At 42.8% G+C, this 15,012-nt stretch overlaps 2 protein-coding genes across 3 annotated transcripts; one reads left to right on the forward strand and one right to left on the reverse strand.

The window, feature by feature from the left end:
* Positions 1–1,009: 1,009 nt before the first annotated feature.
* LOC308389187 (aldo-keto reductase family 1 member B1) lies at positions 1,010–8,068 on the forward strand. The gene is made up of 10 exons (XM_080870396.1): positions 1,010–1,392; positions 2,429–2,605; positions 3,712–3,828; positions 4,470–4,547; positions 4,827–4,943; positions 6,594–6,706; positions 7,284–7,371; positions 7,437–7,520; positions 7,781–7,863; positions 7,936–8,068. Exons 1-10 carry the CDS (start codon positions 1,303–1,305, stop codon positions 7,967–7,969), a joined length of 981 nt encoding a protein of 326 aa, XP_080726522.1. The 5' UTR covers positions 1,010–1,302; the 3' UTR covers positions 7,970–8,068.
* Positions 8,069–8,124: 56 nt separating this feature from the next.
* Positions 8,125–13,601, reverse strand: klhl36 (kelch-like family member 36). 2 transcript variants are annotated; one of them, XM_080870374.1, is made up of 9 exons: positions 13,128–13,601; positions 12,598–12,675; positions 11,976–12,170; positions 11,698–11,820; positions 10,475–10,696; positions 10,084–10,389; positions 9,665–9,892; positions 9,417–9,574; positions 8,128–9,311 (listed from the first exon to the last, which is right to left on the reverse strand). In XM_080870374.1, the coding sequence occupies exons 2-9, from the start codon at positions 12,673–12,675 to the stop codon at positions 8,588–8,590; spliced, it is 2,034 nt and encodes a 677-aa protein (XP_080726500.1). In that variant the 5' UTR covers positions 13,128–13,601; the 3' UTR covers positions 8,128–8,587. The 2 variants fall into 2 exon arrangements, with proteins under 2 accessions (XP_080726499.1, XP_080726500.1); XM_080870373.1 differs by lacking the exons at positions 12,598–12,675; positions 13,128–13,601 and having other exon boundaries at positions 8,125–9,311; positions 11,976–12,591.
* Positions 13,602–15,012: the final 1,411 nt, after the last annotated feature.

Raw genomic sequence — 15,012 nt, forward strand, 5'->3', positions numbered from 1 at the left:
GCTCGATAAAGTGTTTTATACATAAACTGTGGTGATTGTATTGCTTTACGCCATAAAATAAACCCATCGTCCCCATATGGGAACATGCGTTTAAAAATAATTCCTTTTTTTGTGCTTATCGGGTTAGACTAAACCAAAAAGCATTTAGAAATTAGAATTGCATGCCAAACGAGAGCTTGGGTGCATTGCTTGGTTTTGGTTTTTGAATAGGAAAAACATAAAAAGCAAACTGAAACCATGCGGAGTGCAGTCATGTAAAAACAAAAAGCACAGCAGATGTTTTCATCATATTGAAACAAGCAAACATTTGAGCCTCTTTAAAACAGAACCTACTTGTTTGATTTACTTGAACAACACCAAAAACACCAAAAACCTGTCAGGTGTTAAAATTCTGAGTAAACGTAAGTACACCTCTGAAACTACTATAGGCTCTTTAGCATACAGGCTCAGATATCAGTTTCTGAAAATGTTGACCACTCTTCCAAAAACAACTTTTATGAGGTGGATTAGAAACAGGATTGAAACTGGGGTTTGAAATATCAGGTACAGCAAATGTAATTAGACAAAAATTACATCATGAAATTAAAACAAAAGTTATATTAAAACATGAAGTTGGTGTCATAAAATCAGTTTAATCCAAAAGTGAAATTATAAATGTAAAAAAAATACAAGCAATTTTAAAATAAGAGAACCACTAAGAAACAAGCACAGACGTGAGGAATTAATACGATGACAAATTGTATTAAATACAAAATGACATTAAAATCTGAACTTACAATAAATGACTTAAGAAATGTAAAATATATATAATTTTCATTTTAAAAAATGTGGCTGCACAAACCGGTGATACAAGATCGCCATCTAATGTGGAAGCGGGAACATTACAGTGGATTTGTTTTAGTGCAACTAAGGCAAGGTGCATGTGTGTGCATGCGTGTGTGCATGTGTGTGCATGCGTGTTTGTATTGCTATCACGATGGGAGAAGTGACCTTTGCAACACGTTCCTCCTCACTTACTATTTACAGATAAATACTACATGCTAGTGAAGTTCTCTGCATGTTGTCCAATAATTAACTTGTGGACTGATAGCACAGAAAGAAAAGGAAATGAGTGGGTGGAAGAGAAGAAAACCAAGTGAGTGAAGGTCAGAAACATGAGCTAAAGTAAAATCAGCAAAGAAAAAGGAAGGACACTGACTCAGCAGAAGCACTCTGAGGGGGAAAGAGGAAGAAGAAAGCCGTGACAGTGCGCGGTTGTGAACTGAGAGGCTTTTTTGTTGTTTTTCTCTTACGGTGGGGAAAATGTACTCTGTGGAGGACACACAGGTGGCCAGGAACGTTGAGCTGAATGACGGCTCTCGAATGCCACTGCTGGGTCTTGGGACATGGAAGGTAGCCCCATTTCTTCATCTGCATTTAACTTTGAGAAGTTGCTCAGTGTTACTGTGTTTTCTCATGTATTGTTAAGAGTTACTATATGTTTCTAATACATGCATTTAAAGGCATACTTATTGATATTTGTGAAGGGAGGTGATTAGAAGGACTTGATTGTGATTGGCAGACATCGATCACTCTTTCAGGTGGCAGAGTCAAGTTTAATAATAAGACACATGCATCCAAACAGTGGTTTCAAAACTTTAGAGGTCGAAATTAATATTCGGACTTTATAATTACATATGAAGCCAGTAACTGGATCAAAGTTTTATCTTACATGTGATTTAACACATATCCAAAAAAGCCTTACATCAGGCAAACACCAAGCTCAGCCGTCATCGAGTGGCTCAACAGACACATTTCTACAAAGCAAACTGATGATTCTTGTATTATATGATTTGCCACTTGAACCATTAACTATGGTTATCAGCAACTGATGTACATTTGCACACCACTTTGCTATCAAGCAGCAATCCAGATCCTCCATCCTGCTGTATCTGACACATAGTGGCGTGAGGTCACCCATTATTAGTATCTTAACAAGAAGTTATCAGCTAAGGTTAACATGCTTAGTTAGCAAGCTGATAAACAGCAGGGGTGCAATGCACGGGTAGAGACAATTGGTGCTAAGTAACTAATAAAGTAGTCCAAACCAAAACTGAAGCCAAATCTTCTTGGTTTGTTTGTACCGCTTAGCATGCTGTATCATGCTGTATCATGTGTGAGATAATCAATGGAAAATGCCCATAAAAGCACAGTAGAGAAGTTCAGTTTAGTGACCTGCTGAGAAGAGGCCTATCAGACATTGGCATGACTGTCACCAATGGTGCTGCTTGACTTCATGTACATCTGTGATGTTATTTTGACCCTCTCAACTTTGTATTATCTGTTGTATTATCTATCTCACACAAATTCTCTCTACATTGATGTAAATGTGCCCAGGAACCAAGAGTAAGGTTAGCAGACACTAACTCTACTGTCCTGCTTGTTGCAGTCCTCTCATTTGTCCCCGACCTCGATCCAGGGTGCAGTAGAGACTGGCATCGCGGCTGGATACCGCCACATAGATACTGCCTACAGTTATCAAAACGAGGTGGACATTGGAAAGGCTCTGCGCTCCAAGATGCAGCAGGGCATCATCCGACGTGAAGATATGTTTATTGTCAGCAAGGTGGGAAAGTAGTTGGTGTTAGAGGAGGAAGAGTCCGAACTTCTTATTTGTCCTTTCCAATCTTTTTCTTTTACTTTTTGTCTGTTAGATTGACCAGAAATGTCCTTCAACGCACATATTAAACAAATATGTAAGACTGCTTTCTTCCATTTGTGCAACATCTCTAAAGTTAGAAATATCCTGTCTCAGAGTGACGCTGAAAAACTAGTTCATGCATTTATCACTTCCAGGCTGGACGACTGTAATTCATTATTATCAGGAAGTCCAAAAAACTCGCTGAAAATCCTTCAGCTAATCCAAAATGCTGCAGCAAGAGTCCTGACAGGGACTAGAAAGAGAGAGCATATTTCTCCTTCATTGGCTTCCTGTTAAATCCAGAATTCAAAATCCTGCTCCTCACATACAAGGTCTTAAATAATCAGGCCCCATCTTATCTTAATGACCTTGTAGTACCATATCACCCTATTAGAGCGCTCCGCTCTCGCTCTGCAGGCCTACTTGTTGTTCCTAGAGTATTTAAAAGTAGAATGGGAGGCAGAGCCTTCAGTTTTCAGGCCCCTCTTCTGTGGAACCAGCTTCCAGTTTGGATTCGGGAGACAGACACTATCTCTACTTTCAAGATTAGGCTTCAAACTTTCCTTTTTGCTAAAGCATATAGTTAGGGCTGGACCAGGTGACCCTGAATCCTCCCTTAGTTATGCTGCAATAGGTGTAGACTGCTGGGGGATTCCCATGATGCACTGGGTGTTTCTTCTTCAGTCACCTTTTTTTTTGGACCCACATTGAGTTGATATTTCATTAGTTATTATTAATCTCCGGCTCTCTTCCACAGCATGTCTTTGTCCCATCTTCCTCCCCTCTATCCCCAACCAGTTGCAGCAGATGGCCCCGCCCCTCCCTGAGCCTGGCTCTGCTGGAGGTTTCTTCCTGTTAAAAGGGAGTTTTTCTTTCCACTTTTGCCAAAGCACTTGCTCATAGGGGTCATATGATTGTTGGGGTTTTCTTTGTCTGTAAAAATGAATTGAATTATTATTTCAAAGTACCCAGATTTATGCATCACACTGCTGTATGTTAATGTTTATCTCACTGTGCTTTAACCTTTCTAGCTGTGGTGTACCCATCATGCCCCAGAAGACATCCCTGTGTGCCTCAATAAGTCCCTAAGTGATCTCCAACTGGACTACCTGGATCTTTATCTTGTGCATTTCCCTGTTGGCCTAAAGGTTGAGCAGAGATTTCCAATTCTGACAGTTTCACTGTCCTTTATTCTGCCATTCTTCATTTGGCTTTGACTTAAGAATAAGTTCATCTTCTGGAATAGTCGACCTTCAGGAGTCAACCTTGTATTCAATTCCCATTCAGGCAAATTGGAGATAAAAGCAGAGACTCCAGTGCAGTATCCATCTGTTAAACTCACTTTAACAATAAAGACATTCTAGGCAAATTTATTCAAGGAGCTAGGTGCTGGTAACCAAATCAGCAAGCATGAGCACCTCTGTAAAAGAAGACGTTGTGGAAGTGTGCTGGTCTAGAATATTCAGGTGTGTGTTTTAACAAATGCCAAAGAGGAAAGATATCGGCAGTGATCTTAGAGGAGGAACTACCCATCGATCTGGGAAGGTCATTGCTGCTAAAAACAGCTGAACGAGCTTCTGAAACGTTGGATGCAGTTTTTCTGCTTCTGCATCCTGGCTTAGGTTTTGTTAAATCGACACGGTGTAATGTGTCAGGAGTTGTTGTTCATGTCAGGTTGTATTTAAAAATACACTGCTCAAAAAAAGGAATGAAAGCCTTAGAACTGAAAGAGGGTGCACTGTGGGGAAAGATGTGCCATCTGTCTGATGGACTTTTATTTTCACTGCAGAAAATGGGTGATGAGCTTTTCCCAAGGAAGGATGGAAAGATGGTGACCTCTGACGTAGACTACGTAGATGTGTGGAGGGTAAGAAGATACAGACTGTATGCTTGTTTGAATAACAGCACTGAATAATCATATGAGTAAATGTTAATGACAGATAAATGAACCATAAATGATAATAAAATGGTCAAAGTAAATAGTTATGACCCAGATGTGAACTGTGAATCATATAAATACAGCTCCATGCATCATTTAACTAAATTCTTATACAATCTTTTACATTTTTATCTGTGATCTAACTGATATTAAAAGCTGATTTTTTTCAGGCAAACTAAATTGTAAAAACTTGTCTTGTGTTTGCAGGGGATGGAAGCACTGCAAGCCTCGGGGAAAGTAAAGAGCATCGGTGTGTCCAACTTCAGCATCCTGCAGCTGGAGAGACTCCTCGCTCTGTGCAGGGTTCCCCCTGCGGTCAATCAGGTACTGCAGATGCGTCCATTTACATTCGTTGAAGCTGTGAAGGCTCATTTCCACGAGCTCTACAACATCTCCTAGTTCATTTTGTAATTAACTGGTGTTTGTACAAAGATGTAGCATGTTCCCAGAGGTTTGTTTCTACGGTTACAATCAATCCCATTATATGTTATAGATAAAAAAAACTTTTCCAAAGCTTTTGCACCTAACTAGCCTCAGACGGTTCATCACAGAAACACAGCTTTAAGGTCTGAAACACGAGGCTTGATTGCACAATGTGTGCTTCTACAGTTTTGGCATAGGTTAATCTCTCTCTGTTACACACACACTCATTATCTTAGTGAGGACATCTCATTGACATTATGCTTTCCCTAGCCACTTACCCTAACCATCAAAAATGAATGCCTAAACTTGTGGGGACCAAAGTGCTGGTCCCCACAAGTTTAGTAGCCAATTTTCTGTCCTCACAAAGAAGTCTAAATATTTACACACACACACACACACACATGTGGTTGTGTAAGACATTTTATGAGTACCATTTCTATTCATTGTCAGTCTGTTTGAGCCAGTTATTAATTGCTAAGTGTAACAGCTGCTTAACTGATAGCTGATTTGAAATCGATCACTCTGATTGGTGGTTTTGGATTTCCTTTCATTTTCAGCCTATCCAGACCAACATAGCCTTCGTCCTTTGTGTGTGAGGAACAAGTTCAGATCATTGCAGTGGTAGCACACTGCTGCTGAGGAAATACATTAGTGCTGTTTGCCTCCTCACATCACAATCCCTGCATTTATTTTAAATCAGAGCTCTTCATTTTTTTGTATTTTGCATCACTGTTGTAACACACTTTCCTAGAATTTGGGGTAATAAATGATTTAACATCTCTTATTTTTTCAGCTAGCTGTATATAGAATGTAGTCATCGTGGTAACTTTAACTGCTTTTAATGACACAGATGGAAGCAATTTAAAGTTAAGGAGATATGGTGCATTGAAATTTCTGCCTTGTCCTCTCAGACAGTCTGTCCCTCCTGACAGTGACAGGAGGGACTTGAGGGACTTCCATTAATAAAGTGGAGGGTTGTCCACTTTATTAATGGAAGACAAAAGTGCTTCAGGTTTTGTAGAATTTTTGAAAAAAGAAAAAAAGTCATCAGTGGGTTATTCAATTTGATCAGCGCTAAGATGCCTAAAAACGTTTATTTCACTCTTTAAAGCCTTTTAACAGTATCAGCTGCTAACACCATTAGCTTTTGTAGCTGACCAATCCAACCACCAAATAACAGGCTAGGTCCAGCAGCAGCAACAATCCCACTGCAGTTTCTCCAGAAATCAGTCCTGTTTAAGTCAGTCACTATCAGTCCTGAACTAAGTTGTCAGACTTCTTACGACAGTGCGGAGTTTTGGAAAGCCGTGTTTAGTAAGGACTAGTAAACATTTTTTATTTTCAATTTAGTTGCTCAAAGTTGGACTTTGTTTTCCTGCATTGGTGAATCAGTCCGGAGCTGAATTATTATGATTGTGCAGATTCTTCCGGTGTCGTGTTCTTTTTCTTGTGATAATGTCACATGTGTTTTCTGTAAAGTGAGAAATTGTGAGCTACTGAAACGTTTTAGAGTCTCGACTCGACTGTTGTACGTTTACATGTCGTCCACAGGTGGAGCTACATCCTTACCTGATCCAGACGGATATGATGGAGTTCTGCAAATCCAAGAACATTGCCTTGACAGCCTACAGCCCCTTCGGTTCACCTGGGAGACCCTCAGAACTGTACGAGGTCTTGCCTCATGATCCACACCGACAACCAAATCAGAAAAACAGACACGAAGAACTTTTTGTTCTTTAAATGTTTGAAACCTTTATTATATATACAGATATATAACATATCTCAAAGTCTGAGAAGATAAAAAAGAGATGTTTTTTGAATATTTTTAAAAGTTCGGCCAGTAAACTGACTCATAGGAAGTAAAGGTCATAACAAACTTGCTGTGCAGACTCTGGATCTCATTTTGATGAAGTGCAAACTATTTTATGGAATTCGACTATTGGGGTAGGGAAAAATAGATGTAAATATATCCTGATATTTAGGATGGTTTTCATGGCACAAACATAAACACATGCACTATTTATAATGGTGTGGTCCTCTTAGGTTGCAGATATATTTTATCTCAGTGGTTCTTTTGTGTCCCCATATTAGTTTGTCTCTTTCCATTTGGTAGAGCTAACTTTATGTCTCTTTGTGGTCTGCATCTTTTAGATATATGCAGCTAACAGTAGCTAATAGCTACATCCAACAGAGGCCTTGTTCATCTCTTAACCCGTCTTCATAAATCCTTCCGTGTCACAGGTTAAGAGAAGACACAGATCCATATAAGCTGCTGGAGGACCCAGTCATTGCTGATATCGCCAAGAAGCACAAACGCAGTCCTGCACAGGTCAGGTTGATAAAGTGTGTGTGTGTGTGTGCACTCATTAGTTAGTAACAGTGAACTTGTCTCAGGTCCTGCTGAGGTACCACGTGCAGCAGGGTGTTGCAGTCATCCCCAAGAGTGAAAAGCCTCACCACATCCTTGAAAACACAAAGGTAAGAAACCATTGTCGCTCTGGTGAGACAAAGATGCTTACCACGATTTTCTCGGTGGGGGTATTAAACCTGCACTCTTTTTAACGACCACTAGGGGGCAGGCCCTCTGGTTGACTCACTGCACCATTGTGTGGTACAAATTGTTATTACACAAAAGGCCCCAGTTCAATTTCAGTTGACAGCGCCTCAGCAATTGTATAGTTTTAGTTCAGGAGTGTAGTGTAAGTATATTTAGAGCCTCGTTGTCGGTTTCCCTGCAGATCTTTGACTTCAGTCTGACTGAAGAAGACTTGAGTGCTCTGAAGGGACTGAACCGAGGGTGGAAGGCCTGTGAAATTGAAGAGTAAGTCAACCACCTTCCTGCTGTAGCTGCATTCTCCAGCATCAAACCAATGATTGCTCTTTTGTCTCTCAGAATCAAGTCTCACCCGTACTACCCCTTCACCTGAGAGAGAAGACGCCACAACGACCAGCGCTGGAGCATCCATCAGTGACCTGTTTACTAATAACGATGAAATGTTTAGAATGATAAGAGCCAATGATAAGCTCGCTTTTCTCTTTTAATATTTTTTTTAATTAAAGAAAAAATGTACAAATGCACAGACGAATACTTCTGAAAAATGCAGTAGTAATGAATGCAGCTTTTGCTTCAAAGGCAGAGATGACATCTTTTAAAAACATTCACGTTTAATCCTAAAAGCAAGAACAAAAAAAACCTCTTTTAAATGCAGCTTGTTCTGTTTCCTGTATTTAGAGGAATATCAAATCTGTGATTCTTCCCAAATACGCAACTTCTAGAGAACCTTAACCGTGCACAGTTTTATCTGTTTTAGTAGTCGACAGCTTAAATGTCAACAAATCAGGCTCATTAGCAGACGACTGACGTCTTGTTCCACACGCTGCACTCACATTATTTACAGTCCACATTTCAGTGAAACTACAGAGCACCAAACAGCTATGCAGTTATGAGACAGTCAGTGGCAGCAACAGATACAACACTGATTAAGTGTCAGATGCAGCAAGAAAAGGAGGAGGGTTGCAAAGCGGCATCCATACTCAGAGATCTATTACATGTGAATAAAAGCGTCAGCTGCACCATGAGGAGGTGTTGGCTGCCACTGAGAGTAGCTGATCTGCTGGGATTGTGGCTGAGCTTGACTCTGTGGCCTGCCTGCACTGTAAACAGACTGGAGAGTCGCAGATCCGCTGGTCACCGTGTCAGTCGTAGTACAGAATAATGGCTCCTCCATTTGGTTTCTGAGCTTCTGTGGCGAGGCTGACAGCGGCGGAGGCTTCACGGTGCACACGCATGCCGAAGCCCCTGCTATACATTTGGGCAGGTCGGGCCCTCTGGACCACGCCCCCTTGTCTAGGTCGTATACCTGTGTGGCTCTGGAGAACGCCATGCTCTCCCAGCTGAAGCCCCCGAGAACATAGATCCTACCTGCCCACACAGCGAGCCCCGCCTCGCTGTTGGGCAGCAGCAGCGGCGCAATCTTGGTCCACTGGTCGCCGCGTGGGTCGTAGGACTCCACCTGCAGGATGTCGAAGCGTTCCGAGGTGTCCTCGTGGTCATCGCTGCCTCCGATGGCATAGATTAGGTTGTCGAGGGAGGCCATGCAGTGCCAGCCCCGGGCCAGAGACATGGGTTGGCGTTCCACCCACACATCGCCATCCCGCAACGGATTGTAGCTCAGGACGTCCCGGCGGTATGGGCCGATCTGATAGTTGTGACCGCCCGAGATGTAGACGACGCCACGGTGGACTGTACCAGCGTGACCGTAAGTAAGCCTGCAAAACACAAACAGTTTTTTACATGTGTGGAGTGTAAACGCAGTCCTCACAGCTCAGCTATCAGAGATATTCCTCAATCAAAGAGGCGGAGTCAGCAGTAACCTGGGCAGTCCTGCCACGTAGGACCAGCAGTCCTCAGCAGGGCAGTAGACCTCCACTGACGACAAAGCTCCGGTATCATTCCTCCCTCCCACAGCGATCAGGTACTCTCCCACGGTCCCCAGGTAGAAGTCCACTCGCCGCTGGTTCATCGGGGCACCCTGCAAAAACACGCTGTTCGTGAGTCTGGGCTGCTAAACGACCTCAGACTATCAAAGCGGCTGGAGGGAGGGGACTTTTCTACACTCTACCCTGGTCCACTGGTTGTGGCGGGGGTCATATCTGTACAGAAGGTTACAGGCAGCGTCTCCACCGTTGTCCCTGGACGAGCTCCCGCCGGCGGTGAAGATGAAACCTCCCAGGACCGCCAGGCAGTGGTGACTCCGCTGGGCCGGCAGCTCAGTCTCCACCTTCCAGCTCCCTGTTTCAGCGTCCAGACAGGAAACGCTAGCGCTAAGCTCCTCCCCACGCTCGGAAACCTCAAAAAACAAGAGAAGTCTAGCTGTGAAGCTTCCAGGTTTCACTTTTCAGACAGCAGTGGAGACACGAGCCTCAAGATTAAAATACTAACACTGAAATCATATCACAGTAAGTGTCAGGTGTGAAGACATCAGATCTAAAGCAGGTTTAACATGATGTTCACGTGAAATCATGAAATCAGCTTCTGTACCTCTCCTCCAATGAGCAGCAGTCTCTCCACTCCCCCCCTCACTGTGGTGCGTCCAGTTTGCAGGAGTGGTTGAGCGCTGGTCCTGGCGTGGTATGCCAGCGCCTCCTCCACCAGGGCCTCACAGCCGGCCTCCTCGGGCAGCAGAGCTCGCACATCTGGAAGCACCCTGCTTATGAGGTCTGCCACCGGGATCAGAGGGAACCGAATGTGGGAGAGGAGCTGCCTGGCGTGGGAGGTCCGCTCGGGCGTCTGGCTGAGCCACTGCAGCGAGGCCTGGAGAAGCGCCTGCTCGCTGTCGTGCTGAACCTGGCGATGAAGAAAGGGGCTCTCAGAATGCTAACCGTGCTTTTGATTTCAGCTCGTCTGCTGAGCCGTGGTGAGGACGTCTCACCTGGCCACTGGAGAGGTAGGAGTTGAGTTTGTGGAAAGGAATGTCGCGCAGGAAGTCCGGGGTGAAAGAGAGCATGGAGAAATGTTTGAGGATGAAGCGGTCGACGAAGGCGCTGAGTCGCTCCAGGCTGTAGAGCAGCGCCAGCTGCTGCAGGTACAGGTAGTTGTCCTCGCTCACCTCTGTCTCCAGGAACTGGCAGCAGAAATCCACCGCTCGCCATACCTGAACAATGCATGAGTTTTTATAGGTAACATTAATTATCACCACCGATTGATTTTTAACAGTTAAACAGGTGATTTTAACAGGTGATTAAACCTCTCGCACTACAAACAGAAATTCTTAGAAATATTATTTTCCTGATAATTTAGTTTAAATGCTCCAAAAGGAGAAGTTCAGTCAAACAGGTCACCCCTCTAACTTTAAGCCTTAACAGTATCTAAACTGATGAGCTATAAAAAAAAGTATATTTTTCATGAAGAGAAAACTACTCGTGGAGATGAAAACCATTTTTGCATCAGGCTGTGTAAATGACCCAGATTATTTGTTTATTTGATATTTTTCAAACAGTTAAATCCCTGAACGAATTATACTTTATAATATAGATTAGACTCTTATTTTGAAATTCGGAACGGGCAACTTCCGGGAAGGAAGATCGTACCGCAACTGCTTGCCGCAGAAAGGATTAATGAGAAGGTTATCGTTTTCCATCCATCTTAAAATTAGCATCTAGCTGGAAGGCGAACAGGTATGTTTGTGTGTTGTACTTGTTGTTTACATTTCGGACAATTTGTAAATGTATTACTTGATTGTTAATAAGTTTATGAGCGATCTAGCAGGCTGATGCTAGCACCTCCTGTGCCTTTTCTGTGAATTGATTAGCATAACAGAAACGTGGTTATATCAAGTGAATGTTTATTTGTTTTATGTTATGATTACAGCTCTTACGATGTGTCTATGGCAATTTGTGAATAAATGGGTTGGAATACCCCACCATGGTCCATCCGTAATGATCATTGAGTGCATCGTCTGAATAAAGTCCGGCTGGAATGCTACAGGCTGTAAAGTATTTTTTTAATATGGGAGTCTACTGAGATTGACTCACTTTTAGGGTCAGCCCCAAGTGGCCATCAGAGGAAGTGCAGTTTCTGGCCCTTTCCCTCATCAGCCCCAGAAGCTGCCGCTTGGCCTGCATCGTTAAACCTAACAGCTCGCTGGTTTCTTACCTGCAGGAGGTGAGCAGCTTCCAGCACATAGTCAATGTTTCCTCCGTCCAGTGGCAGCTCGCCGCTGTACAGGAAGTCCACCACCGCCTTCAGACCCACGAAGGACATCCCGACCAGCTCCACCTGCAGATAGGAAGAACACATGCGTGTACTCTATTCCATTTACAACTTCAGTACAACTAAGATAGAAACAAAGGCTCCCACAAACGATCCACATTGATTTTAATATATTATTTTACGTACATAAATAAGCTAATTTCACAGCGTTGCCTGCATACCTCCTGCTGGTGCTCCTCCTTCATGCCCAAAGTAAACATAGCATTGAAATACGGGCTGGAGACCGCCAGCAGGGCTCGGTGAGCGGGGACGCGCTCGTCTTCAGCCACGAGGACCACATCGCAGAACTGGCCGTGCTGCCGCTGCTCGTTGAGGCCCTGCAGCAGTTCAGCAGCATGATCCACGCAGCGGAAAACCTGCAAACACAGCACAACATCACCCTGACCACAACTCCTTACTCCAAACGGCTGTGTGCCCGCTCCCAGGAGCCTCCTCAGAAACCTTGTTGATAAGAACCAGGCTGCCTTTCTTCTTCTTTTTGCCTGCTTACTTTTGCACATTCCTCCTGATTCACACCCCAGATAAAACCAACTGCTGCCAAACTTCAGTTCTTGGCACTCGCAGTGTTACTGTACAAGCAGTAGCGAGAGATCTGCAGAGATTTTCATTGTCTGATTTTGTCTCTCATGCTAGAAATGAGCTGACTTCTCAACTTACCAGAGGGATGAAAACAGTCCCCAGATCCTCTGCACTTTGGATAGACAACTGTCTACAACTATTAGTCGATTAACCTGAAGCTACTTTACAGACCATGCGATAATTTTTAACAATAATAACACTGACCTTAGACGATTCGCCAATCCGCTGGGGTCGACACACTCGGCTCGATTTGTCCATTACATCCCCCCAGGAAGGCATCATCTAAAGCACACGCACACAGGTTTTACTGTAATTCTCTCACAACTATTAACTAATTAATTAAGTTACTCAAATAATGCATCACATTGTTTAACTGATTCAGTTATTTTCAAGAAAAACTGGAAGAAATGTTCTATTTGGAGTTATTAGAGTCAAACAAAACAAGAGATCTGAGGATATTCCCTTCAGCTTTGACTCTGATGTTTGATTTATTGCCCAGTAATAAAATAAAAATCGTTCATGTTGGTACAGGACTTGTAACAGTTCATGAGATCAACAAGTCTTTGGTGTTTGGTGTGAGAGTTGAGTCTCATCTGAAATATGAGCTCTGATGCTTTAGATCACAGATATTATGAACCACATTCAGCTGAGGGTTCACGGCCCTTCCTAAACACAGGAAGAGGAGACAAGCTAGAGCCGCGGCTCTCGGGCCTTTAGCGAGATGAGGTACATACAGCTGAAAAGCCCAGACGAGAAACCGTGTCACTGCCGCAGAGCCACTGACAGCAGCGCTTCCAGGCGGACCTGAGGCGGGTCAGAAGGCGGCTCTTCTGTTATTCCGTCAGCAGCAGCATCTAAGGGTCCCGCAAGACAGCCGAAGAACAAACTGCTGCATTTTGTCCAGGAAGCAATAAAAATTCTTCAAACTTCGCTCTTCGTCCACCGTCTTCTTACAGAGACTTATTACCGGTGACACACGCTGTATTGGACCACAAAAACAGCTGGAGCAAGCAGCCAGGTGGAGTTAGCTTAGCCGCAGGTTAAACATCAACTGAACTTCCGGTTTGAGTTTTCAGAATAAACTCTTGCATGTTTATTTATTGGTGGGGTTATGTTTACAAGCTATGAGCTTACAGATGAATAGAAAATATATGTTTATAAACATTTGCTAATTTTTGTTGGAAGGAAAATATTTGCTTATTTTGTGTATTGAAAAACCAACGGTCTCTGAGAAGCTGAATAGATATTGAAATCTTTGGAAACTATAACAATAATAACAATAATACAACAACAACAATAATAATAATAATATTATTATTATTATTATTATTATTATAGTAGTAGTAGTAGTAGTAGTTCGATTTACCAGACAAGATTAAAAGCTAAACGCAGTGTTCAAAAATAACTTCTCGAGGCTTTGTTTTATTTTGAAGTCAACGACTTTAGGCCGGATGTTGTTATTTACATCAATACATTATGAAGGCCATTGAGTGACCAATAACAACGCCAAACGGTACTGTGCACAAGTCTTGCGCCACCCGTCTTTTCTCTACGTTATACGAGCATATCGGGAAATAGAAAGAAAGGAAACAACGTTGCTAAAGATCACCTTCAAAAACATTACAAGTCTGACTCCTTTGAAACAAAAGGAGGTGGTTCAAGACTTTTGCACGGTACTGTAGATAAACAGCTGCTAAATGAATGAATGAATATATTAAAGAGATAAACGGAGGCCTATCGGTTTTATGATACAGTTAACCTCGATTAATAATCTGAAAGAAAACAATATTAGTTAAACAATGTGGGCCTGGACAGGTCACCAGTGCAGCACACTGGTAACCTGTCCAGGGTTTACCTTGCCTCCTAAATTTGTCAAATAAAGTTTGTCCCGTTCAGGGAAAATGAGTTACACAGAGAAAGGAAGTGGACTTCTATGAAAAGCCCCAAAAGCTATTGATAAAAGACATGATAAGATGATTTATTTTTATTCATTTATTTTTATGAGTAATATATTTATTTTGAATATGTTTGGTACACAGTTAAAACATGGAGCAAGTTTGCCTCTTTTACGTCATAGAGTTGACTGCACATGAGCTAACTGGAGACCAGGTAGGAGCAGGGTGCCCTATGGGAGGAACACGAACAGGTGGATGAAGTGCGATGCTGTGGGGAATGCTTGGCTCAGAAACTTGGCTCCTGGCTTCGGTGTGGCGATTACTGTGATGGAGTAACTCCCATCACGGCAGCAGTGTTCCTTGTGCAATAATGTTTAGAGATGCTAACTCTAGCTTCCTTGTCCACAGCAGCCACTTCTTTTTTTTTAACTCAGTGTTTCTGGTGCAAAAAGTAGCTTCTGTAGTGAAATGCGAATCTAAGAAAACTCTCCGAACTGTGATGTTTTGAAGTTAAGGCTAAAAAAAGACAAAAGTTATGAACAAAGCACCATTTTGTTTGGACAGCTCCTTAGTCGAAAGGCTGCTCTGAGAACAGAGGACTTTAAATACAGTTTCTTTTGCAGTGGAAAAAATGGAAGGAAGCAGTTCTGTCAGAAGGCCCCACAAGCACGGCCTTTCTGTGATTAAAGTAAGGACACAACATTTATCAAGCTGTCATATTCAT

Source organism: Rhamphochromis sp. 'chilingali' (genome assembly GCF_963969265.1).
Source record: "Rhamphochromis sp. 'chilingali' genome assembly, chromosome: 2".
NCBI classification, from domain to species: Eukaryota; Metazoa; Chordata; class Actinopteri; order Cichliformes; family Cichlidae; genus Rhamphochromis; species Rhamphochromis sp. 'chilingali'.